This window comes from Bufo bufo, chromosome 4 (assembly GCF_905171765.1).
Source record: "Bufo bufo chromosome 4, aBufBuf1.1, whole genome shotgun sequence".
NCBI lineage: Eukaryota > Metazoa > Chordata > Amphibia > Anura > Bufonidae > Bufo > Bufo bufo.
In genome coordinates, this window is record NC_053392.1 from 481119328 (window position 1) to 481146878 (window position 27551).

The 27551-nt window shown below is 42.0% G+C and overlaps 1 protein-coding gene across 5 annotated transcripts in view; it reads left to right on the plus strand.

The window, feature by feature from the left end:
* The window catches only part of VIT (vitrin), a 184448-nt gene that overhangs the window by 145831 nt on the left and 11066 nt on the right, over positions 1-27551 (plus strand). For 4 of the 5 annotated variants that reach the window (XM_040429529.1, XM_040429530.1, XM_040429531.1 and 1 more), the window contains 8 exons: positions 29-94; positions 2586-2651; positions 3787-3852; positions 11426-11491; positions 12690-12837; positions 12997-13100; positions 18916-19142; positions 21523-22036. In XM_040429529.1, coding sequence (XP_040285463.1) covers positions 29-94; positions 2586-2651; positions 3787-3852; positions 11426-11491; positions 12690-12837; positions 12997-13100; positions 18916-19142; positions 21523-22036 — 1257 coding nt within the window. The remainder of the gene's footprint in view (positions 1-28; positions 95-2585; positions 2652-3786; positions 3853-11425; positions 11492-12689; positions 12838-12996; positions 13101-18915; positions 19143-21522; positions 22037-27551) is intronic. The other variant, XM_040429533.1, reaches the window with a different exon arrangement.

Genomic DNA, 27551 nt, shown 5'->3' on the forward strand with positions numbered 1-27551 from the left:
AATGTTGTCTGTTTTTCCCTATTTTCAGTTCAGCATAAGCCTGAAGTTAAGGTAGATGCGGCTCTAGATCCATGGAGAGGATTTTCACAACCAGGTTTGTATATTTCCAAAATGTCAACTTAAAGGGGTTCTCTAGTTTAGAAAATCAATTTTCATATACCCTTAGGGCCCGTTTGATGCAGTCAAAATCTGCAGAGTATACCACGGCAGAAATGGTCACAGTTTCTGCCCTGTTGTTCATTTTAGATGTCGTGAAACCTCTAATGGCTTAGGTCTATTGAATGGAACTAAACTGCGAGCAGACACCTGCCGCAGACACCCACCTCGTGTCTAAACAAGAGAACACTTCATGATGAGCTTGTTAATAAACTCATCTAATCAGGCTCGGACTGGCCCACCGGGGAGCCGGGGAAATCCTCGGTGGGCCCCCAAACCAGCAAGTGAGCTTCCTTGCTTAGAAGCTGTCTGCGATAAGCTCCGCCCCTGTATACAGTAGGATGCATGCTGCCTGTGATTCATCCTAAATGAGAAGGAAAGGCTCCATACCAGCGCTGATTCATGGGAACTGACAATTTAGTGTAATCAGCATTCTTGGTTAATAAGACTGTTTCCACATGATCTGATTTTCATAAAATTGTGGCAAAAAAACACAGCATTTTGCCACGATTTTATGTAAATTAGATCATGTGGAAACAACCTTACTGTGACCAGGAATGCTGATTGGACTAAAACCTGTCAGTCAATAGCAATGACAGCCTCTCCTCCAATGAGGCAGCTCTGCTAGAAGGACTGCTGCCTGTGTAATCAGTCTGGAGCCCTGCTGTCGTGAGGGGGAGGAGCCTGGCTCAGGACCTGGGGACACAACTAGTAACACAGGGGGGCTTAGGTGAGGAAGGAATCTACATGTATTGTAATTGGTTTGAAAAAGTGCCTGCATGTATGAAAGTGTGTATGTAAGTGTGCTGCATGTATGACAGTGTGTGTATGTAAGAGTGCTGCATGTATGACAGTGTGTTTGTAAGAGTGCTGCATGTATGACAGTGTGTGTATGTAAGTGTGCTGCATGTATGAAAGTGTGTGTATGTAAGTGTGCTGCATGTATGACAGTGTGTGTATGTAAGAGTGCCTGCATGTATGACAGTGTGTGTATGTAAGAGTGCCTGCATGTATGACAGTGTGTGTATGTAAGAGTGTTTCATGTATGACAGTGTGTGTATGTAAGAGTGCCTGCATGTATGACAGTGTGTGTATGTAAGAGTGCTTCATGTATGACAGTGTGTGTATGTAAGTGTGCTGCATGTATGAAAGTGTGTGTATGTAAGAGTGCTGCATGTATGACAGTGTGTGTATGCAAGTGTGCTGCATGTATGACAGTGGGTGTATGTAAGAGTACATGCATGTATGACAGTGTGTGTATGTAAGAGTGCTTCATGTATGACAGTGTGTGTATGTAAGAGTGCCTGCATGTATGACAGTGTGTTTGTAAGAGTGCTGCATGTATGACAGTGGGTGTATGTAAGAGTACATGCATGTATGACAGTGTGTGTATGTAAGAGTGCTGCATGTATGACAGTGTGTATGTAAGAGTGCTGCATGTATGACAGTGTGTGTATCTAAGAGTGCCTGCATGTATGACAGTGTCTGTATGTAAGAGTGCTGCATGTATGAAACTGTGGGTAAGAGTGCCTGCATGTATGACAGTGTCTGTATGTAAGAGTGTCTACATGTATACAAGTGTGTGTATGTAAAAGTACCTGCATGTATACAAGTGTGTGTATGTATGAGTGCCTGCATGTGTACAAGTGTACGAATGTAAGAGTGGCTGCATGTATGAAAGTGTGTGTATGTAACAGTGCTGCATGTATGACAGTGTGTGTATGTTAGAGTGCCTGTATGTATGACGGTGTGTGTATGAATGTCTGGCAACGGCCTGGCAACGGCCTTCTCCTCTCTCCCCATAGAATACGCATATACATGTGTATGAAGAATTGGGAGAGATAGCTGTTGCCGAACCTATTGAATGTGTATGCCCAGGGGTTGTCTCATTTGAGATGTCTGGTGTGGGACCCACACTCCAGAATGGGCCCCAGAAAGTCAAGGACCGCACATTTGTGCCACGCTCTCTATTAATTTCTATGGGAGTTCTGAAAATAGCTGAGCAAATGCGCTCGGCTATTTTCAGAAGTCCCATAGAATTAAATAGAAAGCGCCACCAAGCGCCGCCACCGTAAAAATGAATGGAGAGCGGCTGTTCATGTCGGGCTGATCTCCTCTCACTTCGGGGGTCCCACCTGGATCCCATATCCTAGTGATATGCCACCAATGTCTCAGATAAGACAAAAGCTTTGAGGGAACATTATACACAGCACACAGTGCCCATGTCACTGAAGGAGGTGGCTGTACTCCATCACTTACTGGACACTGTTATAGACTCTTTTATTTATACCAGACTTGAAGAGACTTTTATTATTTTAGCATGTTGAGCAGAATTAAAGTTTTTTTTTGTTACGTCAAAATTGATGGCCTATCTCTATCAGATCTACCGATCTTCCAGCTAGTACAATTTTTTTTCTTACCATTTTCAGTTCAGATTCAACCAGAAGTTAAAGTAGATGCTGCTCCAGATCCATGGAGAGGATCTTCACAACCAGGTTTGTTTAATTACAAAAAATGTTGACTCAAAGGGGTTGTCTAGTTTAGAAAACCCATTTTCATATACCCTACTATGAAATCCTGAGTTAATAGAGGGGGGGTTCCCTATTAAGGTCCCTCATTTCTGGGTCAGAGTGGAGACTTGTTATAAAAAGCATCTTTCCCTTGGAGGACCTGCTGTGTCCGGCATTACGCAGACAGACCTTTGATTTGAATAGGAACTGTGTAATAGGGATCCAAGTAGGCTTTGCCACCTTTCCCCAAACAAAAATACCGGCCAGGTTTATATGGGCAAACAAGTGGTGTGGTTTTGAAGATGTGCCTTCACAATGGTTTGATGATGTTTTGCGGCATACTTACTTTTTTTTTATAAAAAAAATTCCTATAATTTTTAAAAGAAAATGCAGCCAAAATGATGCAAAGGCATCAGGTGGGAACAAGTATAATTGAATGGGCTCTTATGAAGAAGCAAATAACCATAAGGCCAGGAAAACTATATCCCCAACACCTATTTCAGTGTAGCCCTATGCAGAAGCCCAGTTTGTCCTGGTTAGTCATGCTGGTTGGTTTTGTAAAACTAAAGGAAAACAATCATTTATGGTGAAAGTTAGTGAGAGAAAATGTCTTTTCCCACTGATAGAAACCTTTTTCCATTAGTCAGAAATATATTAGGTACTCCTCTCTAGCGATACTTGTTTTCACTATTATTGTAGTTTGCAACAGATTGAGCTAGAAACATGGTCTGACTCTGGGGTGTCCGGTGCTCCACTTTGGTCAGTATATTGCATGTTGTTACCTATTTGTTGCTGGCCCCAAGATTAGTCCAGAGACCTCATTTTTGGTATGGCTATGGGAATAGCTGGCAGAGTACCATATGTGCTATAATATTATGCAGTACCTGAGTATCACAGTGTTATCTTAGAGATATCCCTCTTATATGATCTTTTAAGTGTATTTTATCTATTTATCTATATTTATCTACTTACAGTAAAGTCATGATTTTATTTATCAATTCTTGGTCTAGTCTAGTGCATTATTTGTATGCTTTCTGTTAAAATACATAGTGCTAGGTGTTTATCCCATTACCTTTGTTTACATGTAGTGCAATTAATAATGTCTTTTCCCCATTTTCAGTTCAGCATAAGCCAGAGGTTAAAGTAGATGCGGCTCCAGATCCATGGAGAGGATTTTCACAACCAGGTTTGCATCTTTACAAAATGTTGACATAGGGATTGTCTAGTTTAGAAAAGTCAGCATCATATACCCAATAATGGAATTCTGAGGGGAGAGGATAGGACATCAATATCAGATTGGTGGTAGTCTGACTCTTGGAACCCCCTACAATCAGATGGTTGAGGAGTCTGCAGCGCTCATGCAAGTGCTGTGTCCTCTCCAATGTTAACCTGCACTTAATTTACACTACTAACAAAAAGTTAGGGGTGGATTTTGGGTGAAATTTATGGAAAACTTAACCCCTTAAGGACGCAGGGCGTATCGGTACGCCCTATTTCCCGAGTCCTTAAGGACTCAGGGCGTACCGGTACGTCCTAACTTGAACTCAGTATTCCGGCGCCCGAGGGGTTAAACGGAACGGGATTTCGGCTGAAATCCTTCAGCCGGCATCCTGTGACAACGCCAGGGGGGGTCATGTGACCCCCCGTGTCGGCGATCGCAGCAAACCGCAGGTCAATTCAGACCTGCGGTTTGCTGCGCTTTTTGCAGTTTCTGATGCCCGCGGTCCCTGACCGCGGGGATCAGAAACTTTTGAGTGCCTATAATCAATATTTTTCACCCCCCCTGCACCCCTGCACGATTTTATGCCGGCGGGTGGTGCGGGGGGGGTGTCGCATGCGGTGGAGGTGGTGCGGGAGGCGGGCGGTGCGGCAGGCGGGATCGCGATCCCCCGCCCGCCTCCCCATGAATGATCGTTGGCTTCTAGTGGTTATACCAGGGTGCCAGCACATTGCTGGCACCCTGGTATAAACGGCTGACATCTGTGCAGATGTCAGCCGTTTAACCCTTTCCATACCGCGGTCCGTACGGACCGCTGTATGGAAAAAGTTAACTGTAGTCGGTCAGGGAGCTCCCTCTCCATCGGGGGGCTGCTGTGCCTTTGCAGCCCCCCGATGGAGAGGGAGAGAGCCCCCAGAGAGCCCCCCTCAGCCCTGTGCTTACCCTTCCCCGTCTGCGAAGTTCTGAGCAGACGGGGAGGGTTCCCATGGCAACAGGACGCCTGCTCAGGCGTCCTGCTGTCCATGGTGCTGAACAGATCTGTGCTAAAAGCATAGATCTGTTCTGTGTAAGTAAAATACAGTACAGAACAATATATATTGTACTGTACTGTATTATACAGACATCAGACCCACTGGATCTTCCAGAACCAAGTGGGTCTGGGTCAAAAAAAAAGTTAAAAAAAGTGAAAAAAGTTAAGATAAAAAAAAAAACATTCATCACTGAATAAAAATTAAAAAAATAAAATACACTACACATATTAGGTATCGCCGCGTCCGTAACGACCTGATCTATAAAACGGTCATGTTACTTTCCCCGCACGGTGAACACCATAAAAATAAAAAAATAAAAACTATGAGAAAATTGAAATTTTGCCCACCTTACTTCCCAAAAAAGGTAATAAAAGTGATCAAAAAAGTCACATGTACGCCAAAATAGTACCAATCAAACCGTCATCTCATCCCGCAAAAATCATACCTTACCCAAGATAATCGCCCAAAAACTGAAAAAACTATGGCTCTCAGACTAAAGAAACACTAAAACATGATTTTTTTTGTTTCAAAAATGAAATCATTGTGTAAAACTTACATAAATAAAAATAAAGTATACATATTAGGTATCGCCGCGTCCGTATCGACCGGCTCTATAAGAATATCACATGATCTAACCCCTCAGGTGACCACCGTAAAAAATAAAAAATAAAAACGGTGTAAAAAAAGCCATTTTTTGTCATCTTACGTCACAAAAAGTGTAATAACAAGCGATCAAAAAGTCATATGCACCCCAAAATAGTGCCAATTAAACCGTCATCTCATCCCGCAAAAAATGAGACCCTACTCAAGATAATCGCCCAAAAACTGAAAAAACTATGGCTCTTAGACTATGGAGACACTAAAACTTTTTTGGGTTTTAAAAATGAAGTTATTGTATAAAACTTACATAAATAAAAAAAAGGTATACATATTAGGTATCACCGCGTCCGTGACAACCTGCTCTATAAAATTACCACATGATCTAACCTGTCAGATGAATGTTGTAAATAACAAAAAAAAAAAAACGGGCCAAAAAAGCTATTTCTTGTTACCTTGCCGCACAAAAAGTGTAATATAGAGCAACCAAAAATCATATGTACCCTAAACTAGTACCAACAAAGCTGCCACCTTATTCCGTACTTTCTAAAATGGGGTCACTTTTTTGGAGTTTCTACTCTAGGGGTGCATCAGGGGGGCTTCAAATGGGACATGGTGTCAAAAAAACCAGTCCAGCAAAACCTGCCTTCCAAAAACCGTATGGCATTCCTTTCCTTCTGCGCCCTGCCGTGTGCCCGTACAGCGGTTTACGACCACATATGGGGTGTTTCTGTAAACTACAGAATAAGGGCCATAAATAATGAGTTTTGTTTGGCTGTTGACCCTTGCTTTGTTACTGGAAAAAAAATATTAAAATGGAAAATCTGCCAAAAAAGTGAAATTTTGAAATTGTATCTCTATTTTCCATTAAATCTTGTGCAACACCTAAAGGGTTAACAAAGTTTGTAAAATCAGTTTTGAATACCTTGAGGGGTGTAGTTTCTTAGATGGGGTCACTTTTATGGAGTTTCTACTCTAGGGGTGCATCAGGGGGGCTTCAAATGGGACATGGTGTCAAAAAAACAGTCCAGCAAAATCTGGCTTCCAAAAACCATACGGCGCACCTTTCACTCTACGCCCCGCTGTGTGGCCGTACAGTAGTTTACGGCCACATATGGGGTGTTTCTGTAAACGGCAGAGTCAGGGCAATAAAGATACAGTCTTGTTTAGCTGTTAACCCTTGCTTTGTTAGTGGAAAAAATGGGTTAAAATGGAAAATTAGGCAAAAAAATGAAATTCTCAAATTTCATCCCCATTTGCCAATAACTCTTGTGCAATACCTAAAGGGTTAACGAAGCTTGTAAAATCAGTTTTGAATACCTTGAGGGGTGTAGTTTATAGAATGGGGTCATTTTTGGGCGGTTTCTATTATGTAAGCCTCGCAAAGTGACTTCAGACCTGTAGTGGTCCCTAAAAATTTGGTTTTTGTAAATTTCGGAAGAATTTCAAGATTTGCTTCTAAACTTCTAAGCCTTATAACATCCCCAAAAAATAAAATATCAATCCCAAAATGCTACAAACATGAAGTAGACATATGGAGAATGTAAAGTCATCATTTTGGGGGGTATTACTATGTATTACAGAAGTAGAGAAACTGAAACTTTGAAATTTGCAAATTCTTCAAAATTTTTGGTAAATATGGTATTTTTTTATGCAAAAAAATTAACTTTTTTGACCCAATTTTAGCAGTGTCATGAAGTACAATATGTGACGAAAAAACAATCTCAGAACGGCCTGGATAAGTCAAAGCGTTTTAAAGTTATCAGCACTTAAAGTGACACTGGTCAGATTTGCAAAAAATGGCCAAGTCCTTAAGGTGAAATAGGGCTGAGTCCTTAAGGGGTTAAAAATGTCACACTACAGAGTTATTATATCATGAAAGTAGGGCATTCAAGTAGAAGCATGCAATGGTGATTTCCTCATCTCAAACAATTTATTGAAACAAAAGCCAACAACAGTAGTGGGTATACCCCCACAAAAATGTCAATGTCTCATAAACTTGTCATGTGGCCTTGAGCATCAATTACAGCTTGACATCGATGTCTCATGCTGTTCACAAGTCGATTTATTGTCTGCTAAGGCATGGCATCCCACTCTTCTTGAAGGTTGGCCCTTAGGTCATTGAGGTTCTGGGGTACAGGGTTACGAGCCTCTACATGGTGACTGCAGAGGCACAATGACTGGATTATTGATGTATGTTGTATTCACAAAGTATAGCGCATTTCTGTATTGACTAGACACACCTGCCCACACTGTAACACCACCACCACCTGGTTGCTGATGCATAGCGCTCTCCTTGATGTCTCCAACATGGTTGGTGGCCATCATTTCTGCTCAGTGGGAATAGACTTTCCTCAGTGAACAGCACTGAGGCCCACTGGTCCCTCATCCAGTGTAGATGCTCCCTGGCCCATGCAAGATGATGACGCCTGTGCCTGGTGGTGTGGACAGGTACCCTTTGTAGGTCGTTTAGCACGCAGACCACGCTGATGTAAATGGTTTTGAATGGTCTGACATGACACTTGAGTGCCTCTCACCTCCCTTAAATGTTCCTGGAGTTGTGTGGCATTCATCATCTGGTTCTGCAGGTCATTGTTCACAATGAAGCAGTCATCAGTGTGAGATGTGGCCAAAAGATGTTCACGTCTATGCCTTTCTGTGACTCCCAGTCTCTCTGTATCTCCTGTTGCAACCTGCTGATGACACTCTGTGACACTCTAAGCTTAGTGGCCACTTCCATCTGAGAACATCCAGCTTGAAGCCTCTCACTGGCGAGGTACTTTTGATCAATTGTTAGGTGTCGTCTTGGTCTCATGATGTCAAAATGTGAACAGCATGATGAGGAGGACTGTTTAAATACCAATTCTAATTGAACCAGGAAATTTATTGGGCGATTCATGGATCAAATACCTATTGTAAATTTTGCAGTTAAGCTCCTTGTTAGGCTACTTTCACACTAGCGTTCGTGGCTCCGCTTGTGAGTTCCGTTTGAAGGCTCTCACAAGCGGCCCCGAACGGATCCGTCCAGCCCTAATGATTTCTGAGTGGATGCGGATCCGCTCAGAATGCATCAGTTTGGCACCGTTTGTCCTCCGCTCCGCTCAGCAGGCGGACCCCTGAACGCAGCTTGCAGCGTTCGGGTGTCCGCCTGGCCGTGCGGAGGCAAACGGATCCGTCCAGACTTACAATGTTAGGCCCTATTCACATCAGCGTTCAGCCTTTCCGTTCTCTTGCTCCGTTATAGGAGCAGGAAAACGGAAAGGACGGATTCGGCTCATAACTGAGCCGAACGGAGCCTACGGACCTCATAGACCCCCATAGACTATAATGGGGTCCGTTAGGTTTCCGTTTAGAAGATGATTTTGGAGCGGAGACAAAAGTCCTGCATGCAGGACTTTTGTCTCCGCTCCAAAATCATCTTCTGAGCGGAAACCTAACGCACCCCATTATAGTCTATGGGGGTCTATGAGGTCCGTAGGCTCCGTTCGGCTCAGTTATGAGCCGAATCCGTCCTTTCCGTTTTCCTGCTCCTATAACGGAGCAAGAGAACGGAAAGGCTGAACGCTGATGTGAACATAGCCTAAGTCAATGGGGACGGATCCGTTTGAAGTTGACACAATATGGCTCAATTTTCAAACGGATCCGTCCCCCATTGACTTTCAATGTAAAGTAAAAACGGATCCGTTTGCATTATCATGAACAAAAAAAATAAAAAAAAAATTTTTTTTTTTTTTTTTTTTTTTTTTTTTGTTCATGGTAATGCAAACGGATCCGTTCTGAACGGATCTAAGCGTTTGCATTATAGGTGCGGATCCGTCTGTGCAGATACCAGACGGATCCGCACCTAACGCAGGTGTGAAAGTAGCCTTAGAGGACAGCAAGTTGTGCAAAAAAGTACTGAAACATTGAACAGTTGGACATGAGTATTCAAAAGTTTAGAGAAGGTCACATTAAGTTCACCTGTAAAGGTTAGAATGCATTTTAGGTTCTTCCTGAAATTTCACCCACAAGCCAAATTTGCCTAACTTTTTTGTGAGTAGTATATATTGTAAAATACAAACTACAAATTGGCGTGGTATTGTATATTGTAGCAGCTGCGCAGAGCAATTACACCATCCTCTTCTGCAAATGTCTGGGTCATTATCTTATTAGGAGCTTTGTCCTTTCCATCATGTTTCCGTTATATTGGACTGTAAAAAAAAGTCCTTAGTCAGTCCTTAGTATGATGCTGAACCCGGCTTAGAGCTAATTAGATACTCCACTTGGGTAACAGTTTTTCTCAATCACCAGCCTTAATATCTCTAACAAGTCATCCCCATACCTCCTAACTTTTTGGACGTTCAAAGAGAGTTCATTGTGTGAAAGATCCATTTTTTCTGCATATCTATACACTTCAATAGTTTTCTCTTCCAAAATAGTGCAAAAATTATCTGAATATAGAAATTTCGAAAATTCATATTGCATCAAATAATGAAGTAATATACAAGGAGGGCTCTAATATGCACATGGAAACTAGCCAAACACTTTCTGGATCAATATTGTAAATGTAATAATAAAAATCTATATCTTAAATCAAAAAGAGGGACATTTATGGTGCAACGAGGGACAGAGGGACTTGGGTCAAAAGAGGGACTGTCGCTCCAAAAGAGGGACACTTGGGAGGACTGCTCCCCTCTGAGGCCTTCCAGTCCCCATGACCCATCTCTCTCTCTCTGTCTACAGCAGTAGCTCAGGCTCCACTCTTCCTCAGTCACTCTCTCTCTGCCACTGACTCCTTATGGCTGACTATGCCCAGAACTCTGCTCAATAACTCAGCTGGTCTCTCTGTTGTTTATGTGCACCAATGCGCGCACACACATGAGGCACCAAAACAAATACATGTATGAACATACTTGAATGTACTTACAAGCTATGCGGTGCAATGCTTCTTGCATTGCAACGTCCATTTTTGAATATCAAAACAATGGCTCCTACTGATTAAAATCTTCTCCTCCTGCAAGATGACACCCAGAACGCCACTGCCAACAGCAGGAACACTCAATGGCAACAACATTGAGGCAACCGTTTGCCGATTCTTACTCTATGATCTAGATGCTGTGTAAACTCTATGGGGTACATAATATTAAACACTGCAATGCAGTAGTATTCAATGTTGTATAGTCACTAAAAATGTGCAAAGTTTTTAAAAAATTTGATTTGGCAGCTTTCGCCGAAGTTTGACAAGAAATTCTATTCATTAAGAATTAATTTGTCACAAATTGCTATGTTAAAACCCCATTCAGCCTATCAATCAATGGGGCCATTTTTATGGGGACGAGCGATGGCATTAGAGATTACTCTTGCACATACTGTGGAGGAGAGCACTGCATGTAAATGAAGCGGTCATCTTCGCTGACGAGCAGACACTTGCCAGAAAGGAATGCTTCTTTCCCGGCAATCATCTGTTCAGCTGAGTAGTGTAAAGGAGCCTTTAAACGGCTTTGGCATTTGCAAATTTCTTCAGCATAGAGTCCACATGAATAGTGGCTGTCAGCTTGATTAATGTGGTCATTAATTCCACTTTTTCATATCTTTCTTAAACTTGTCCATTGTCTAGGAACTAAGCCAGTCATGAAGTCATTGTCTAGTCCTAGCAATTCTAAAAAAGCACAATCTGCAAAGTATAAGTTTAACACTTCATTTACAAATTCTTTATAATAGCCCTGCCATCTGCATCCATATGATTAATGCTCCTCAAGACCCCTCAAGATGCCATTTATTCATTCCTTTGTTTCTGGTAAAACACAGCAAGGAACTTTTCACAAGTATCTCAAAGTGTGGGGAAATTCCTCTGAGTATGTGGGTGTGATTAAATTGTGTGTATTATTAAATAACGCTATAGATTGATTATATGAGTTTGTTTCTTTTTACAGGAGGAGCAGTAAAAGAAGATATCAACTCAAGACTGCCAGTTGAACCCGCAGCTCTTGGAGGCACAAGTATGTGTACATGAGTGTGCATTTGTTTGTTGTTGATTTGAAGCAAACCTATCAAAGCCTATAAAATCAATATAGTAGGGCATTTAAAGGGAAGCTGTCGCATTATACATGTAGTCCTGTCTGTGGGGAGCAAGTTATAGAGCAGGAGGAGCTGAGCAGACTGAAATATAGTTCTGTTGGATAAGATCCAGTATAATTTGTATTATATTCATCTAAATCCCTACTCTTTCTATGGGTGGTCCTAATTAGTGACTGACAGCTATCTGTGTATGCAGACATATAGGGAAGGTTGTTAGTCACTTAGAAGGAATTTTAAGCTTAGAAAGAGCAGAGATTTAGACAAAAAAGAATGAATCCTTTCTGTAAATGATATATCAATCTGCTCAGCTACTCCTGCACTATAAAATAATGTTTGCAGACCAAACATCATGTTCAAGGTTGTCCTTCTTGAAATTCGGAAAAATATAAGAGATAACCAGTGAAGGAGAGAGCCGTCAGCACATTGCACAACATCAAGTAGCAGGATTGGGGTTTAGGAGCTAGAATTAAAGAGGTTTTGCCACTAAAAAAATATTCTACACTTTTCAGAATTCCATCTGTATTCAAATATTTTTGTAATTTTTCATAATTAAAAGGTTGGAATAATCACTGAGTTATTCAATAAAATGTATCTATATAGCGCCATCTGCTGTTGATTATTTTCCTTGCGTCTCTGTCCACCTCACTGAGGTAGACGCACATGCTCAGGTCCTTCCTTCCAGCCATAAGTTCTGCTAGAAGCTTTGACAGTTACAGAGAGAGAGCTGCTGAAAAAAAGAGATGCCTCCTGAGAAAGAACACACAACCCCTGGGCTGCCAACCTGAAGAAAATCTAGCAGAACAGTTGAAGCTATGAATGGAGCTCTGTGTGAGGCACAGGGCTGGTTCTAGCTTTGTTAGAAAGAGATCGCCATGCACTATATCATGTCTGGTTTTCATTTTGTACATTAATTATGGGATAAGACCTTTAAACCTAAGATATACTGTAGATGAGACTACATAGATAACAAACAAGGCCAAGACTACATAACAAAGCCAGCATACTGTGACTCCTCTACAGTCACAGCTATAATGTAGTGTAGAGGCAGGCCTACATTTTGATTTCTTTGATTTCTGCAAAACATGAGTACAAATAACTTTTATTGTCCATTGCACACAGATTGCAAAATAGACTTGGTTTTTCTCATTGATGGAAGCTGGAGTATTGGCAAGAGACGTTTCAGGATTCAGAAGCTTTTCCTTAACCAGATGGCAGATGTCCTTGATGTTGGAATTTCTGGACCTCTTATGGGTATTGTACAGTATGGGTAAGAACAGCTACCAATAATATTTAACATTTTTATGTTAACATGACAAAAACTAATATGGTATAGTGCATGGTCAAGGCAAAGAGGATTGAACGGATTGAATGTATCTGGCAAACAAAATTCTCAAGCATCTTAATGTTCATTTTTTTTCTTTTTAAGCGACGACCCGTATACAGAGTTCAGTCTTCGCTCATACTTCAATTCCAAGGACCTCAAAAATGCTATTGACAAAATTCCACAAAAAGGAGGATATTCCAATGTTGGTAAGTGTCTTTAGGAAAAAATCACCTTTATTTCAATGCATATCACTAGTACCTTTTTTGGTACTAGTGATATCCAATGAAATAATGGTAATTTTATTTTCTTGGTTGGGAACAACTAGTATTTTCTATGTTCTGTAAGGGATCTCTCTCTCTCTCTCAGGGGGTCTCAATCACAGATTTCTCGCAGACAGCCAGATTGAAGTCCAAAAAATGCTTTATTTTCTAGCACTTTAGTACAATACAGCAACCAAAATAACTCCTGCCCGTCTAGGCACTACCTAATACATAATTCATTCCCTGACTCACCTCTAAAGAACACAGTTCACACATGTGATCAGATGCGGCTTTCTCAGCCCAAACAGTCCAGCAGCCTCCAGGCTGTGACTACAACAACAACATCAGTATCTTTGAGGGATTGTGGCCCAGAAGTCCGCCTGACTCTGGCCGTGCGACCCTCTCTCCGCAGGCGTCACTAGCTCCCCCAAACTCAGGCTTCCTTAGCCTTTTTCTTTCACTATCAGGCCTACTCAGCTTTTCCTTCCCCCTAAATAAGACACAGAGGGTTGGTTTTATGCCTCTTTGATTAGAGCAGGTCTCACCTGCGATCACCTCAGGCGACAGGGAGTATCTGTGCCGGAAGGGTGTGGACTGGCAGATCCCACTACCAAACCTATCCGCCAATCCAAGTAAAATCCAGCCCAGAAAACTGTCTCAGCAAACTATACTTTGCTGAGACCACTGCAGCTTTCCGTATTTTAGTTATCTCACCCAGCTGAGGCATCTTGGTGGGATACACACGCCTTCCCGCACTATCCACATTACCACAGTTCATACTTAAGTACAGTTAGCCATATGTATAATGAGCAGGTCTAAGATCTCAACCAGATTAGGAGTGTAAAAAGTATTACATGCACTGGTAGAAAGATGGAATTGTAAAATAATGTGGAAAAAGAGAGACAGTTTGATATTGATAGGGTATTGGGCATTCTCTCTTGGAAATCTCCTCACTGCAACAGAAAGATGTTATCTGCTAGGTAATCCTCATTTTAAAAGGGGTGTGGAATTAGGATGACAGTATGATAACTTTATTGCTCGCCTGGTAGGACTAGATATGGTTGTCCACAGAAGATCAATGCATTGATTAGTGTAATGTGTGATGCTGTAATTGAGTCACACACATTCCATCTTCTCTGGCTAAGGCTAAGTTCAGACGAACGTGTGTGATCCGTGGCCGTATTGCGGCCCGCAAATCGCGGGCCGCAATACACGGCCACAGTTCCGTGTGAATTCCGCATCACGGATGCGGACCCATTCACTTCAATGGGTCCGCAAATCCGGAATCGCGGAACGGCCGCACGGGACGGGACCCCTCGGAAGCACTACGGAGTGCCTCCGTGGGGTAACGTCCCGTACTTCCGTTCCGCAAAAAGATAGAACAAGTCCTATCTTTTAGCGGAACGGCCGGATCGAGGACCTATTAAAGTGAATGGGTCCGCGATCCGATGCGGCTGACCTACGGCCGGCGATCGTGCATTGCGGCCCACTATTTGCGGGCCGCAGCACAGGCACGGGTCACACACGTTCATGTGAACTCGGCCTAAGTTAAAGGTGGACACCTTTGAAGTGATAATTTAGCTTAAAGGGTGTTTATGAGCTGTTAAGGAACTAGAGGTAACAGCTTCAGATCCTGAGAAGATGCAGTCTGCAGTTGCAGTGAAACTAAACGCCATAGAAGACAAACTGTTGAAACTTTTTAATAAAGACTACTTGGAAATAAATATTTTTTAGTCCATGATAAGAAGAATTCAATAATTAAAAATGACCCCAATAGTGTCCATAGCCTTTAAGCAAATCTGTCTGCCATGCTAAGAACACAAAAAGGGACTTAAAAAAATTATATCTCAAAGACCATCCAGGTGTTGTTGTTTTTTTTTCCAATGCATAATAGGTTGTTATTATGATATCATAAACAATTTGATGGAAGTTTCCCTTAAAACACAGTTCCAATTAGTAAATTACAAGCACAAACATTTGATGTCCTTTATTACTGAAGCTGTATGAATGAAACCAGAAATGTAAATGAAGCCATAAATCTACGGCAGCTCTTTCATAGATTTCTGGTTAGGCGCACGGACTGCAGGAGGATGCGCCTAATTTATGATGAGGTGCACGCATGAATTAGGAACATTCTCTGGCAGCGCAAGAGATATCAAGACAGGTGATAAATCTCCCCCTAAATCTACCAAAATAAATCCCACACCCATTCTTAAATAGTGAAACAGAAAGGTAGATTTGCCTTTCAGGTTCCCGGTGAAGCTGAGTTACCACCATGTGGAACTGTAATAGACTGCAGAATAAAGTGAATGGGAAGGCTTAGGTGTAATTACACCTGCTTACTGCTGCAGTTGCGAAGTCGAGCAGATAAACATTGGAGAAGGCAGCGCTCTGCCATTTTCTTTAAAACGGCTGATTGGCGGGGGACAAACACTTTAACTGCAATCCTTTAAGACTGAAGTCCAGGAGAGAATCCTTGTCTTAATTATTCTTTCTTTAGCTGGATTTGGTGGACCTTGGCCGCCTCACAGGGTGGGGCTGGGTTGGGTGACCCCAGTTGTGGACATACATGCAGGTCACCAATGTGGGACCCACATCTATCAGAAATGTATGTGTTTTTGGCGGATATTCCATAATATCTATTGTGGGAATACCTCTTTTAGGCCTCCTGCACTTGCTAGAGCCACAACGACTCTGTAAGTCATAAAACAGAGATATTCTCCCTATGAAGCAATGGTTATAGGGAAGAATACCTTCATATTTTGGCATCCAATGGAGCATTGCACATTTATTTCCTGTTGGATTACTTTTGATATCGGCATATGTAAGCATACAGAGGTACAGTAGTGTCCCACAGAGGTCTCTGGGTGCTATAATACAGTCATATGCATGAAGCCTTAGAATCATTAAAGGATAATAACTCTAAGGGGCTGATCGCGATACCAAGCACAGCCACTATACAATGTACGGCGCTGTGCTTGATAAGCAAGAAGGAGCTCCAGTGCCTTCTTAAAATAGCTGATCAGCGGGGGTCCTGGGTTTCGGACCCCCACCGATCAGATACTGATGATCTATTGTGAAGATAAGTCATCAGTACCAAAATCTAGGAAAACCCCTTCATATCACATTTTTATGTTAAACATATAGGGAGTAATTTACAAACAGATATACGCCACTTCTATAACATATACAGGGCCGTTTCTTGGACCGGGTGGGCCAGGCAGCCGCCCGGGGCGCTGTCAGAAGGGGGGCGCCGGCAGGGAACAGCGGGAGATGAGCGCTGCGCTTCAAATTGTGGAAGAGCTCACTCATCTCCAAAGTCATCTCATCTGTATCGCTGTCCTCAGGACGGTGATACAAATGTCTGTAATGCGGCAGGGCAGGGAGAGGTGTGTCCCCTCCCTGTTCCTCTGATAGGCTGCCGGCCTAGTGCTAACGTCATCGCGCCGCCTGAGCCAGCGAGGGACACAGCCCGGAAGAGGCCTGCATCGCATCCTGGAGGAGGTAAGTATAAGTTTTTGTTTTTTTTATATGTAAAAATTACAATACTGGCACATAATGGGGGGCTTCTGGCACATAAGGGGGGGCTGCTGGCACATAAGGGGGGGCTGCTGGCACATAAGGAGGGGCTTCTGTCACATAAGGGGGGCTGCTGTCACATAAGGGGGGCTGCTGTCACATAAGGGGGGCTGCTGTCACATAAGGGGGGCTACTGGCACATAAGGGGGGCTACTTGCACATACATAAGAGGGGCTGCTGGCACAGACATAAGGGGGGCTGCTGGCACAGACATAAGAGGGGCTGCTGGCACATAAGGGGGGCTGCTGGCACATAAGGGGGGCTTCTGGCACAGACATAAGGGGGGCTTCTGGCACATAAGGGGGGCTTCTGGCACATAAGGGGGGCTACTGGCACATAAGGGGGGCTTCTGGCACATAAGGGGGGCTACTGGCACATAAGGGGGGCTACTTGCACATAAGGGGGGGTGCTGGCACAGACATAAGGGGGGCTGCTGGCACAGACATAAGGGGGGCTGCTGGCACAGACATAAGGGGGGCTGCTGGCACAGACATAAGGGGGGCTGCTGGCACATAAGGGGGGGCTTCTGGCACATAAGGGGGGCTACTGGCACATAAGGGGGGCTACTGGCACATAAGGGGGGCTACTTGTACATACATAAGGGGGGCTGCTGGCACAGACATAAGGGGGGCTGCTGGCACATAAGGGGGGCTTCTGGCACATAAGGGGGGCTTCTGGCACATAAGGGGGGCTGCTGGCACATAAGGGGGGCTGCTGGCACATAAGGGGGGGTGCTGGCACAGACATAAGGGGGGCTGCTGGCACAGACATAAGGGGGGCTGCTGGCACAAACATAAGGGGGGCTGCTGGCACTTGATAGGGGACTACTGGCACATGATAGGGGGGCACTCTGGCTACTGGCACATGATGGTGGGGGGCACATCTTACTGGCACATGATTGGGGGGCATCTATGGGGGCTCTTATTACTGGCACATGATTGGGGCACATCTTACTGGCACATGATTAGGGGGTATCTATGGGGGCACATCTTACTGGCACATGATTGGGGGGCATCTATTGGGGCACTTATTACTGGCACATTATTGGGTGGCACTATAGGGGCATCTACAGAGGCTAAAAAGAAGCGGCATTTTATATGGGGGGCTCTGTATAGGGGCATTTTATACTGGGACACATTAGGGGGGGTACTATGGGGAAGGGGGGAGAGGAGCACTATGGGGTCATCTACGGGGGCACTGAGAAGGGGTATTTTATATTGGCACATCTATGCTTTGAATCTAGTTTTATATGTTACTTGGTTTTTGTACATTTACTTGCGTGTGCTAGGGACAGGACTCATCTCAGGTTAATTTGCATATGTATCAAATCATTTTTTTTACACAATAAAAGCACACAGAGCTATGGGGACTGGGTATTGCGGATGTGCTAGCGGCCATCTAGCAGCCCATGTCCTCAGCTCTATACACAAAATCCCGGGGACAGGTTCCCTTTAAGCATAAAAAATAAATAAAAAATATATGGTGAGACGGTTGCAAGTACTCTTCTGATATGATTTTATCGAGCAGTTTTGACGGGGGGGGGGGAGTTTTTTGACACTCGCCCTGAGAGAAATTTTACCTAGAAACTGCACTGATCATATACAGTATCTGTCACAGATTGCAGCACAAAGGTTATTTGCACTGCAATCTGCAACTCTTCCCCACTCATGCCAGGTCTAAAAAAGGGGGCGTGGTATGGGCAGGGAAGGGGGGGGGGGGGACAGGCCCATTTTATTTATCATTTCCTACTCCTGTTTTGGGCATAGATAATAGTCTAAATCTACACCAGCAAGGGAGCCGGAGGGCCCCAACAGCTAGGATGTAGACAGGTTGGCTAAGCTTATTTGCTTATCTAACCTATTGGATTCTTCTCTAGGCCGTGGCAATACACATGACAAATACAAAAAGATGATGCTCATAGATGAAATGAAGTGAACATAATGCCCCATCACAAAGTATACCATTTTTTTTCTGCAAAGAATATTGGTGTACATTTATGAGGTAGAGAAATGTGCCTAATATTCCCAATCAGTTAGACCATATACTCTGCTACATGCTGACAAATAAATCAGATTTGGCATTTTCATGGTCTATATGCCAAATATAGTATATTTACTTTACTTTATACTAGAACTTGCAATTTTAGTTGCAGGAATGATTAAACTTCTGATTGTCTCGGCAGGAAAAGCTCTGTCTTATATAAACAAGAATTACTTCTCTGATGCCAGTGGGAATAGAGGAGCAGCCCCGAATGTGGCCATTGTGCTTGTAGATGGCTGGCCAACCGATAAAGTGGAAGAAGCTTCCCGTCTTGCTCGTGAATCTGGAATCAACATATTCTTTGTGACCATTGAGGGGGCGGATGATAATGAGAGACCAAATGTTGTAGAACCCAACTTTGTAGACAAGGTATTTGTATTGACAATATTCTATTTTTGCTGCGTTGGTCGCTACTAATAGGCTTAAAGGCTTTTTTACTATTGATGGCCTACCCTCAGGATAGGCAGTCAATATTGGATTGGCAGTGGTTCACACCCCACATGCTACTAATCAGCTGTTCTGCAGTAGCTCTGGTGATGGAAGTGAATATGGGCAGTCCTGAAGTAACCAGTAGACAGAGCTATGTATTTCCAGCATCCGCTTGTGTCCCAGAGCTACTTGGGAACAGCTGATCAGTGGGCATGTCAGACCCCCTCTGATCAGATATTGCTAACCTACCCTGAGGATAGGCCTTCAGAATTAAAGCACCAGGAAACCCATTTAAGGACAACTAACTGTCAACTAAAAAGAGTATAAAATATAGAGTAAATACAATTACTTACAAATATTAGCCAGTTGAAAAAGTTGTTCTTGAATTGAACTGAACCTATGTTTTAATACCTTTCTGAAATAGTATGTCCACCTTAAAAATATAAAATGATCTACGTATATTTAATCTTAAACAGGTTTGGCCACTTTCTGGCTACTGTTGATAAATGTGTTTGTATGATGACTATATGGCACTTACTAATATAGTCTTTGTTGATATTCTGCACCATTTTCTATACTTCATATGGTATTCTCACTTGTTGGCCAAGTCCTTTGTGTTGTCCACACTGCAGATGAAAGGTCGTGTGACCAGGCAAATCACTCAGTCTCCTCCTTTAAAATACACTACACCTGCACTAAACTCTCCAAATTTCAAGTGCAGATGGCAGATGTGGTGTATTTGAGTGGAGAAGGCTGAGTGATGGGTCTAGAGTTATTTTTGCCTGGTTACATGACCTTCCACAAGCAGCCATCTTACGGACAGATCGTCTGTGTGGACACCACAGCAGATTTGCCCAACAAGGGGACACGACTTATGAAATATAGCAAACGTCACAGAAAATCACCAAAGGCTATATTAGTAAGTGTCATATAATCATCTTACACATTGGTCAACAGTAGCCATAATGTGGCCAACCCCTTTAATTTAAAAATGGCATACAGCATCAATGCAGAACTGTGTATTTCTATGGTTGAAGACTACAAACAAACCTTATGTAGTCAAATTCTGCATTCGTGTTATTCTCTTCCATTTGACCCCAACTTCTTGTTAACCTATAGACAGTTAATGGGGGGGGGGCATATTGAAGGAAGTTACAGAAAATTGTCGAGTCAGACTACACAAGGCTTGTTTGTAGTCTGTAAACATATGTCTGCATAGGAGTTGCATACAGAAAATGGAAATATATTTTAATCAAGACAATTTCAAAAGATTTTAGATCGATTGGAGAAATAAGATAACTTGTTTGCAAAGACAACTACAAGAAAATTTAGACTAGCACATTCATATACACAGTCACAGGGGCATATCCATCAAGCAAACATGGTTGTTAAAAAAATGGCTGCACAACTTTACACATACAAACAATAGAGCTGAGAAATAGGGATCATTCTAAATTAAAGTGGTATTATACCTAGTATAGATGGAAAAATGGAAGCTCTTAGCACACATTTTTGATCAAACGTGTGTCGGGCCCATCTACCTGGCTAAGAGCTTCCATTTTTCCATCTATAGTAGGTATAATACCACTTTAATTTAGAATGATCCCTATTTCTCAGCTCTATTGTTTGTATGTGTAGAGTTGTGCAGCCATTTTTTTTATCAACCATGTTTGCTTGATGGATATGCCCCTGTCACTATGTATATGAATGTGCTAGTCTAAATTTTCTTGTAGCATATATTGAGGGTAGCGCCTCTTTTAGACTGAACACGCCCATCTGCCTGGGGCTTCTGAGCAGAGTATATATGTAGCTGGTTCCTACACTGCCCTGAAAATGTAGGCTTAGGTAAGTCCAAAGAGAGGAGGTATATTATTGTTAGGTACCCGTCTGTGGAAGCCACCTTGACGCCTGGTAGATGGGCCCGACACACGTTTGATCTAAAATGTGCGCTAAGAGCTTCCATTTTTCCATTTATAGTAGGTATAATACCACTTTAATTTGTGCAGCCATTTTTTTATCAACCTTGTTTGCAAAGACAGACATACCTTTAACTACTCAAGGATGCGACCTAGCTTGATACTTAAAGTGGCTGAGGTTTCATTGTCAAATTTTATCTGCCTAGACTAGCTCAAACATTGCATATTTTTGTGCTTTATATCTGTTTTTCAGGTCAGCGTTTCAAATTTTTTAACTTTGTTAGACAATTTTTTTTTAATCTTACATACATTATAGCTGTATATTGTGAGCCTACACCTATTTTCCTTATTACAGTAAGTGTATCATGGCAGCACACTTAATATTTCACCTTCTTTTTTTGCAGGCTGTTTGTAGAACCAATGGTCATTTTTCCATCAATGTTCCTAGTTGGTTTAGTCTCCACAAGGTTGCGAATCCACTGGTGAAGCGTATGTGTGACACTGACAAATTAGTCTGCAGCAAGACATGTCTCAATGCTGCTGATATTGTGTTTGTCATCGATGGTTCCAGCAGTGTGGGAACTGGGAACTTCCGTACTGTGCTCCAGTTCATAGCAAATATTACAAGTGAGTTTGAGATCTCAGACACAGACACACGAATTGGAGCTGTGCAGTATACATACGAGCAGAGGCTGGAGTTTGGCTTTGATAAATATAGTACAAAGCCAGATGTTGTGAATGCCATCATGAGGATAGGCTATTGGAGTGGAGGTACAAGCACCGGAGCTGCCATAACGTATGCATCAGAACAGCTTTTCAGTAAATCAAAGCCAAACAAAAGAAAGATCATGATTGTAATCACTGATGGACGGTCATATGACGATGTTCGGGGTCCAGCAGCAACTGCTCATCGAAGTGGTAAATACTTTTCCTCTTTTCTTTGCAATTTTGTCAATTTTTTGTACACTAAACAGACCTGTAATACCACATTCACAGCTATGGGAGTAATGGAAACAGTAGAGTGCCTGACGCTCAACCGCTACCATGACTCCACCTCCCGCTTACAATGACTTGAAAGGCTGAAAACAGATAACCCCTTTAAAACAAATAGCTTGCTTCAATTGTTTGTTGCTTTAACAACAACTAGCGTGATTTTATAGTTTTTAACATTTTATTAGATGAACACTTAAATTTACATACAATGCATTTGGAAAGTTCAGACCCTGTGCAGTAAAACTGACCTGTTACTTTCATTAATCGGGTCAGTACGATTACGGCGATATCATATTTGTGTCGTTTTTCTTGCACTTTAATACTAAGAAAAATAATAAAAAAATAAAAGCCTTGAAAATTTATTTTTTTTATATTGCCATATTCTGACCCCTGTAACTTTTTTTTATAGTTATGTGTATTGAGCTGTTTGAGAGTTCATTTTTTGCTGGGTGATCTGTACTTTTCATTAATACTGGGGTGTGTATGACTTTTTGATAAGTTTTTATTAAAAAAAAATCGTGGGAGGTGAAGTAACCAAAAAACGGCAAATCAGGCATTTTGACTTTTTTCTATTTCACCATTTGCCGTATGGTATATTTTTATATTTTAATAGTACAGGCGTTTTTGAACTCAGTGATGCCCATGATGTTTATTTTTTTTAATATTTATCTATTTTTATTTGGGGGAAAGGGGGGTAAGTTGAATTTTAATATTTTTTAAATTTTTTAACCCTTAGGCTACTAGCACGGTGCGTTGTGTAAACATGATGCCCGCTTGCACGTGCAGCGGGCGTCATGGCTGGCAGATCTCTGCTGTTTTATACAGCAGAGATCTGCGGCTAAATACTGTGACCAGCAATAATGCTGATCACGGTAATTAAATGCTTTAGATGCCGTGATCCGAGATCACGGCACCTAAATACACAAAAACCCGGAAGCTCGCACTTCCAGGCTTCCTACCTATGCCCTGTGTGTCCAATCCGGGCATAGGTAATTGCGCTGAATACTGTAAGCCTTCCTGAGTAGGCTAACAGTATTCAAACTGCAATTCTTATTTTGGCCACCAGATGGCAGGCCAGGATAAGAAATGAGCAAAAGTGAGCAAAATAAGCTAATAATAAATTCCTGATAAACCAAAATTAAGACTAAAATAAAAAATATGTAATAAGCTCATATATGAGGCACATAAGGATCATAAAAAACAAAAATGGTTACAAAATATATAAAAAAATAAAAATATAAAAGTTTAAATCCCCATAAGGGGGTTTCCTTATAATAAAAAAAAAAAAAACTGAATGACAATAAATATAAACATCAAGGGTATCACCATGACCAAAAATTCCCATACTATAAAATATTTTTTTTAATTCCAATACGGCGAATGGCATAACGGAAAAAAGGGTCAAAATGGCTGATTTGCAATTTTTTCATTGCTTTTTATAAAATGTGATCAAAAGGTCACACATACTCCAAAATGGTATCAATTAAAAGTATAGATTGTTCCACAGCTCAGTAGACATAAGTATAAAAAAGTTCTGGGGGTCAGAATATGGTGATATAAAAAAAAAAGTTCTCAAAGTTTACATTTATTTTTACACTATTTAGACATAAAGAACCTATACATATAGGGTATCGTTGTAATCATACTGACCCAGGGAATGAAGGTCATGGGTCAGTTATGCCATAAACAAAACGCTGTGGGAACAAAACCCATAAAACGGTGGAGGGATTGCGTTTTTTTTTTTCAATTCCACCCCATTTGGAATTTTTTTACCGCTTCCCACAACATTTTATGCCATAATTAATGGTGGCATTTAGAAAGTACAACTTGTCCCACAAAAATAAGCCCTCATACAGCTATGTGACCGGAAAAATAAAAAATTTATGGCTCACGGTAAATAGGGAAAAATGAAAACACAAAAACGAAAAAAACCTCTGGTAGCCAAAGGGTTAATATTGTTAAAATATTTATTTATAAACATTTATTTATTTATTACACTTTTTTATAGTTCCCCTTGGGAATTTTAACAAGAAATCATCAGATTGCTTCTCTCATAGACAGGTCTATGAGGATTACACTATGTTGTCATGGAGCCCTGCCACAGGCAAGTCTCCATAGGAACTTATGAGCAGGTGGCAGGGTCCCAGAGGAATGTGTTACTGTGGTAGTCCCGAGCCTTCCTAAGGCTTGTGGCTATGAAAGAGAATGAACGGCTTCCCTGGTCTCCATGTGAGGAATCCATTTAGGTCCTGGGAGAGCAGTGCTTCAAGGGAACGCCACCTCAGATTCTGTAGTCACACAGTTTAAAACAGCATGATATTGCACACTAAAAATATTACACACTAAAAGTAAATGATAAAACCATAAAAACACGCATGGAAAAGTAGGTAAACCACAAAGTCACTCCACATATGTTCCGTGTTTTCACAAAAGTCCCATATATAGGTATTTCAATAAATCCAGTGGTAAAAAGTTCATATGTAGACCAGGATATTATAATGAGATCGGTTGTACACAGTTCATGTCAGGCAATTCTGCAATATGGGGCTCATATGTAGAGCAAAGATATGGCTTAGGCTTTCAATTTAGATATTGGTGTTGGTATATAACTTAAATGAATCAGTACCCGCTTGAATGGTTACTTACAGTTCAGTCGGTCAAGCCAGTTGTGGCGTCCCACTGCTGTGGGCTTACCTGACCCTGTATGTCGCCTTTGCTGTGATCGATATTATCGAATCGGAAAGCCGCGTTTTCAGCATGGAGTTTTAGCCTATGGTGCAATGGTATGCGATCTTGACCTCTCACGCTGTGCCTCGGCGTTTCACGCTGTGTTTGTTGTTGGCGGTTCACGTGACTCTCCTCCCAACTCGCGGGAACATTCAAATTCTCATCAGTATTTGATTTTTTTGTATCCGATTTTTTGCATCCAATTTTTCGCAATAAGCTGAAGCGCTTCAGACTTATTTTTGCATATATTCGGACATTGAATATAGTCTTACAGTTTCCAGAAGCGTTTCGGGGAGTACTTTCCCCTTATTCAAAGTCCGAATATATGCAAAAATAAGTCTGAAGCGCTTCAGCATATTGCGAAAAATTGGATGCAAAAAAAATCGGATGCAAAAATTCGGACACATAAAAATCGAATACTGACGAGAATTTGAATGTTCCCGCGAGTTGTGAGGAGAGTCACGTGAACCGCCAACAAACAACACAGCGTGAGACGCTGAGGCACAGCGTGAGAGGTCAAGATCGCATACCATTGCACCATGGGCTGAAACTCCATGATGAAAACGCGGCTTTCCGATTCGATAATATCGATCACAGCAAAGGCGACATACAGGGTCAGGTAAGCCCACAGCAGTGGGACGCCACAACGGGCTTGACCAACTGAACTGTAAGTAACCATTCAAGCGGGTACTGATTCATTTAAGTTATATACAAACACCAATATCAAAATTGAAAGCCTAAGCCATATCTTTGTTCTACATATGAGCCCCATATTGCAGAATTGCCTGACATGAACTGTGTACAACCGATCTCATTATAATATCCTGGTTTACATATGAACTTTCTACCACTGGATTTATTGAAATACCTATATATGGGACTTTTGTGAAAACACGGAACATATGTGGAGTGACTTTGTGGTTTACCTACTTTTCCATGCGTGTTTTTATGGTTTTATCATTTACTTTTAGTGTGCAATTTTAGTGTGTAATACAGTTCTGATCAAAAGTTTAAGACCACTTAAAAAATGGCAAAAAAATCATATTTAGCATGGCTGGATCTTAACAAGGTTCCAAGTAGAGCTTCAACATGCAACAAGAAGAAATAGGAGTGAGACAAAACATTTTTTGAGCATTCAATTTAATGAAAACCACGAATAAACTGAAACAGGCTGTTTTTCAGCTGATCAAAAGTTTAGGACCACACCTCCAAAAAAACTCTAAACCCCCCCAAAACAGAAATCCAACTTCCAAACATGAACTCAGTAATGAGTAGCTTCGCCGTTATTGTTGATCACTTCAAAAATTTGTTTCGGCATGCTTGATGCAAGCGTTTTAATGAGGTTAGTGGGAACATTTCTCCAAGTGGTGAAGACGGCCGCACGAAGGTCATCTACTGTCTGGAACTGTTGTCCATTTTTGTAAACTTCCCTTGCCATCCATCCCCAAAGGTTCTCAATTGGATTTAGATCAGGGGAACACGCAGGATGGGCCAAAAGAGGGATGTTATTTTCCTGGAAGAAGTCCCTTGTCCTGCGGGCATTGTGTACTGTAGCGTTGTCCTGTTGAAAAACCCAGTCGTTACCACACAGACGAGGGCCCTCATTCATGAGGAATGCTCTCTGCAACATCTGGACATAGCCAGCGGCCGTTTGACGCCCCTGCACTTCCTGAAGCTCCATTGTTCCACTGAAGGAAAAAGCACCCCAGACCATTATGGCGCCCCCTCCACTGTGGCGCGTAGAAAACATCTTAGGTGGGATCTGCTTGTCATGCCAGTAACGTTGGAAACCATCAGGACCATCAAGGTAAAAAAAATTCTCATCTGAGAATAAAACTTTCTTCCACCTTTGAATGTCCCATGTTTGGTGCTCTCTTGCAAAGTCCAAACGAGCAGTTCTGTGGCGTTCAAGGAGACGAGGTCTTTGAAGACGTTTTTTGTTTTTGAAGCCCTTCAGTCCCAGATGCCGTCTGATGGTTATGGGGCTGCAGTCAGCACCAGTAAGGGCCTTAATTTGGGTCGAGGATCATCCAGTGTCTTGACGGACAGCCAATTGGATCCTCCGGCCAGGGCCGGACTGGGGATAAAAACCAGCCCTGGAAAAAGTTGCATACCAGCCCCACAGCATTGCGTCATTATTTACTTGTTTATAATAGGAAAAAGCGTTCATTTTAAAACACGTGTGTAAACACGAATATGAACTTTGCCCCACGATAGCTCTTTTGTAGAACCCCATTGTTCATATTATCACAGTGTTTTCCCAACCAGGATGCCTCCAACTGTTGCAAAACTACAACTCTCAGCATGCTCAGACAGTGTTTTACCACGCCCTTTGACCCGCCCCTTTTTTGTTGGCCACCTATTTAATGATTGTTGCATGCAACATTTTACTTGACCAGCTATTTTAGATATTCTACGGCAGTCCTGTTACAATCCCCCCCAATGAGCCTTTCGACCAAATAATAAAAATATTTATAAAATCTCACCCATATGCTGGAAAAAAAATATTAAATCTGCAATGTAAAATCGATAATAAAGATCAACTACAAACATAAACATATTTCACATAAAAACTTACAGTTACTTGGCTTGGCCCTTGGGGATCTCGGACACCACTTCAACACTTGGCTGGGGGGCTCAGTGGAGCGGATGTTGTGCTTTATCCTAATGAGAAAGATTTCATAATAAGGATTTGGAGAAGAGGCAGAGGGAT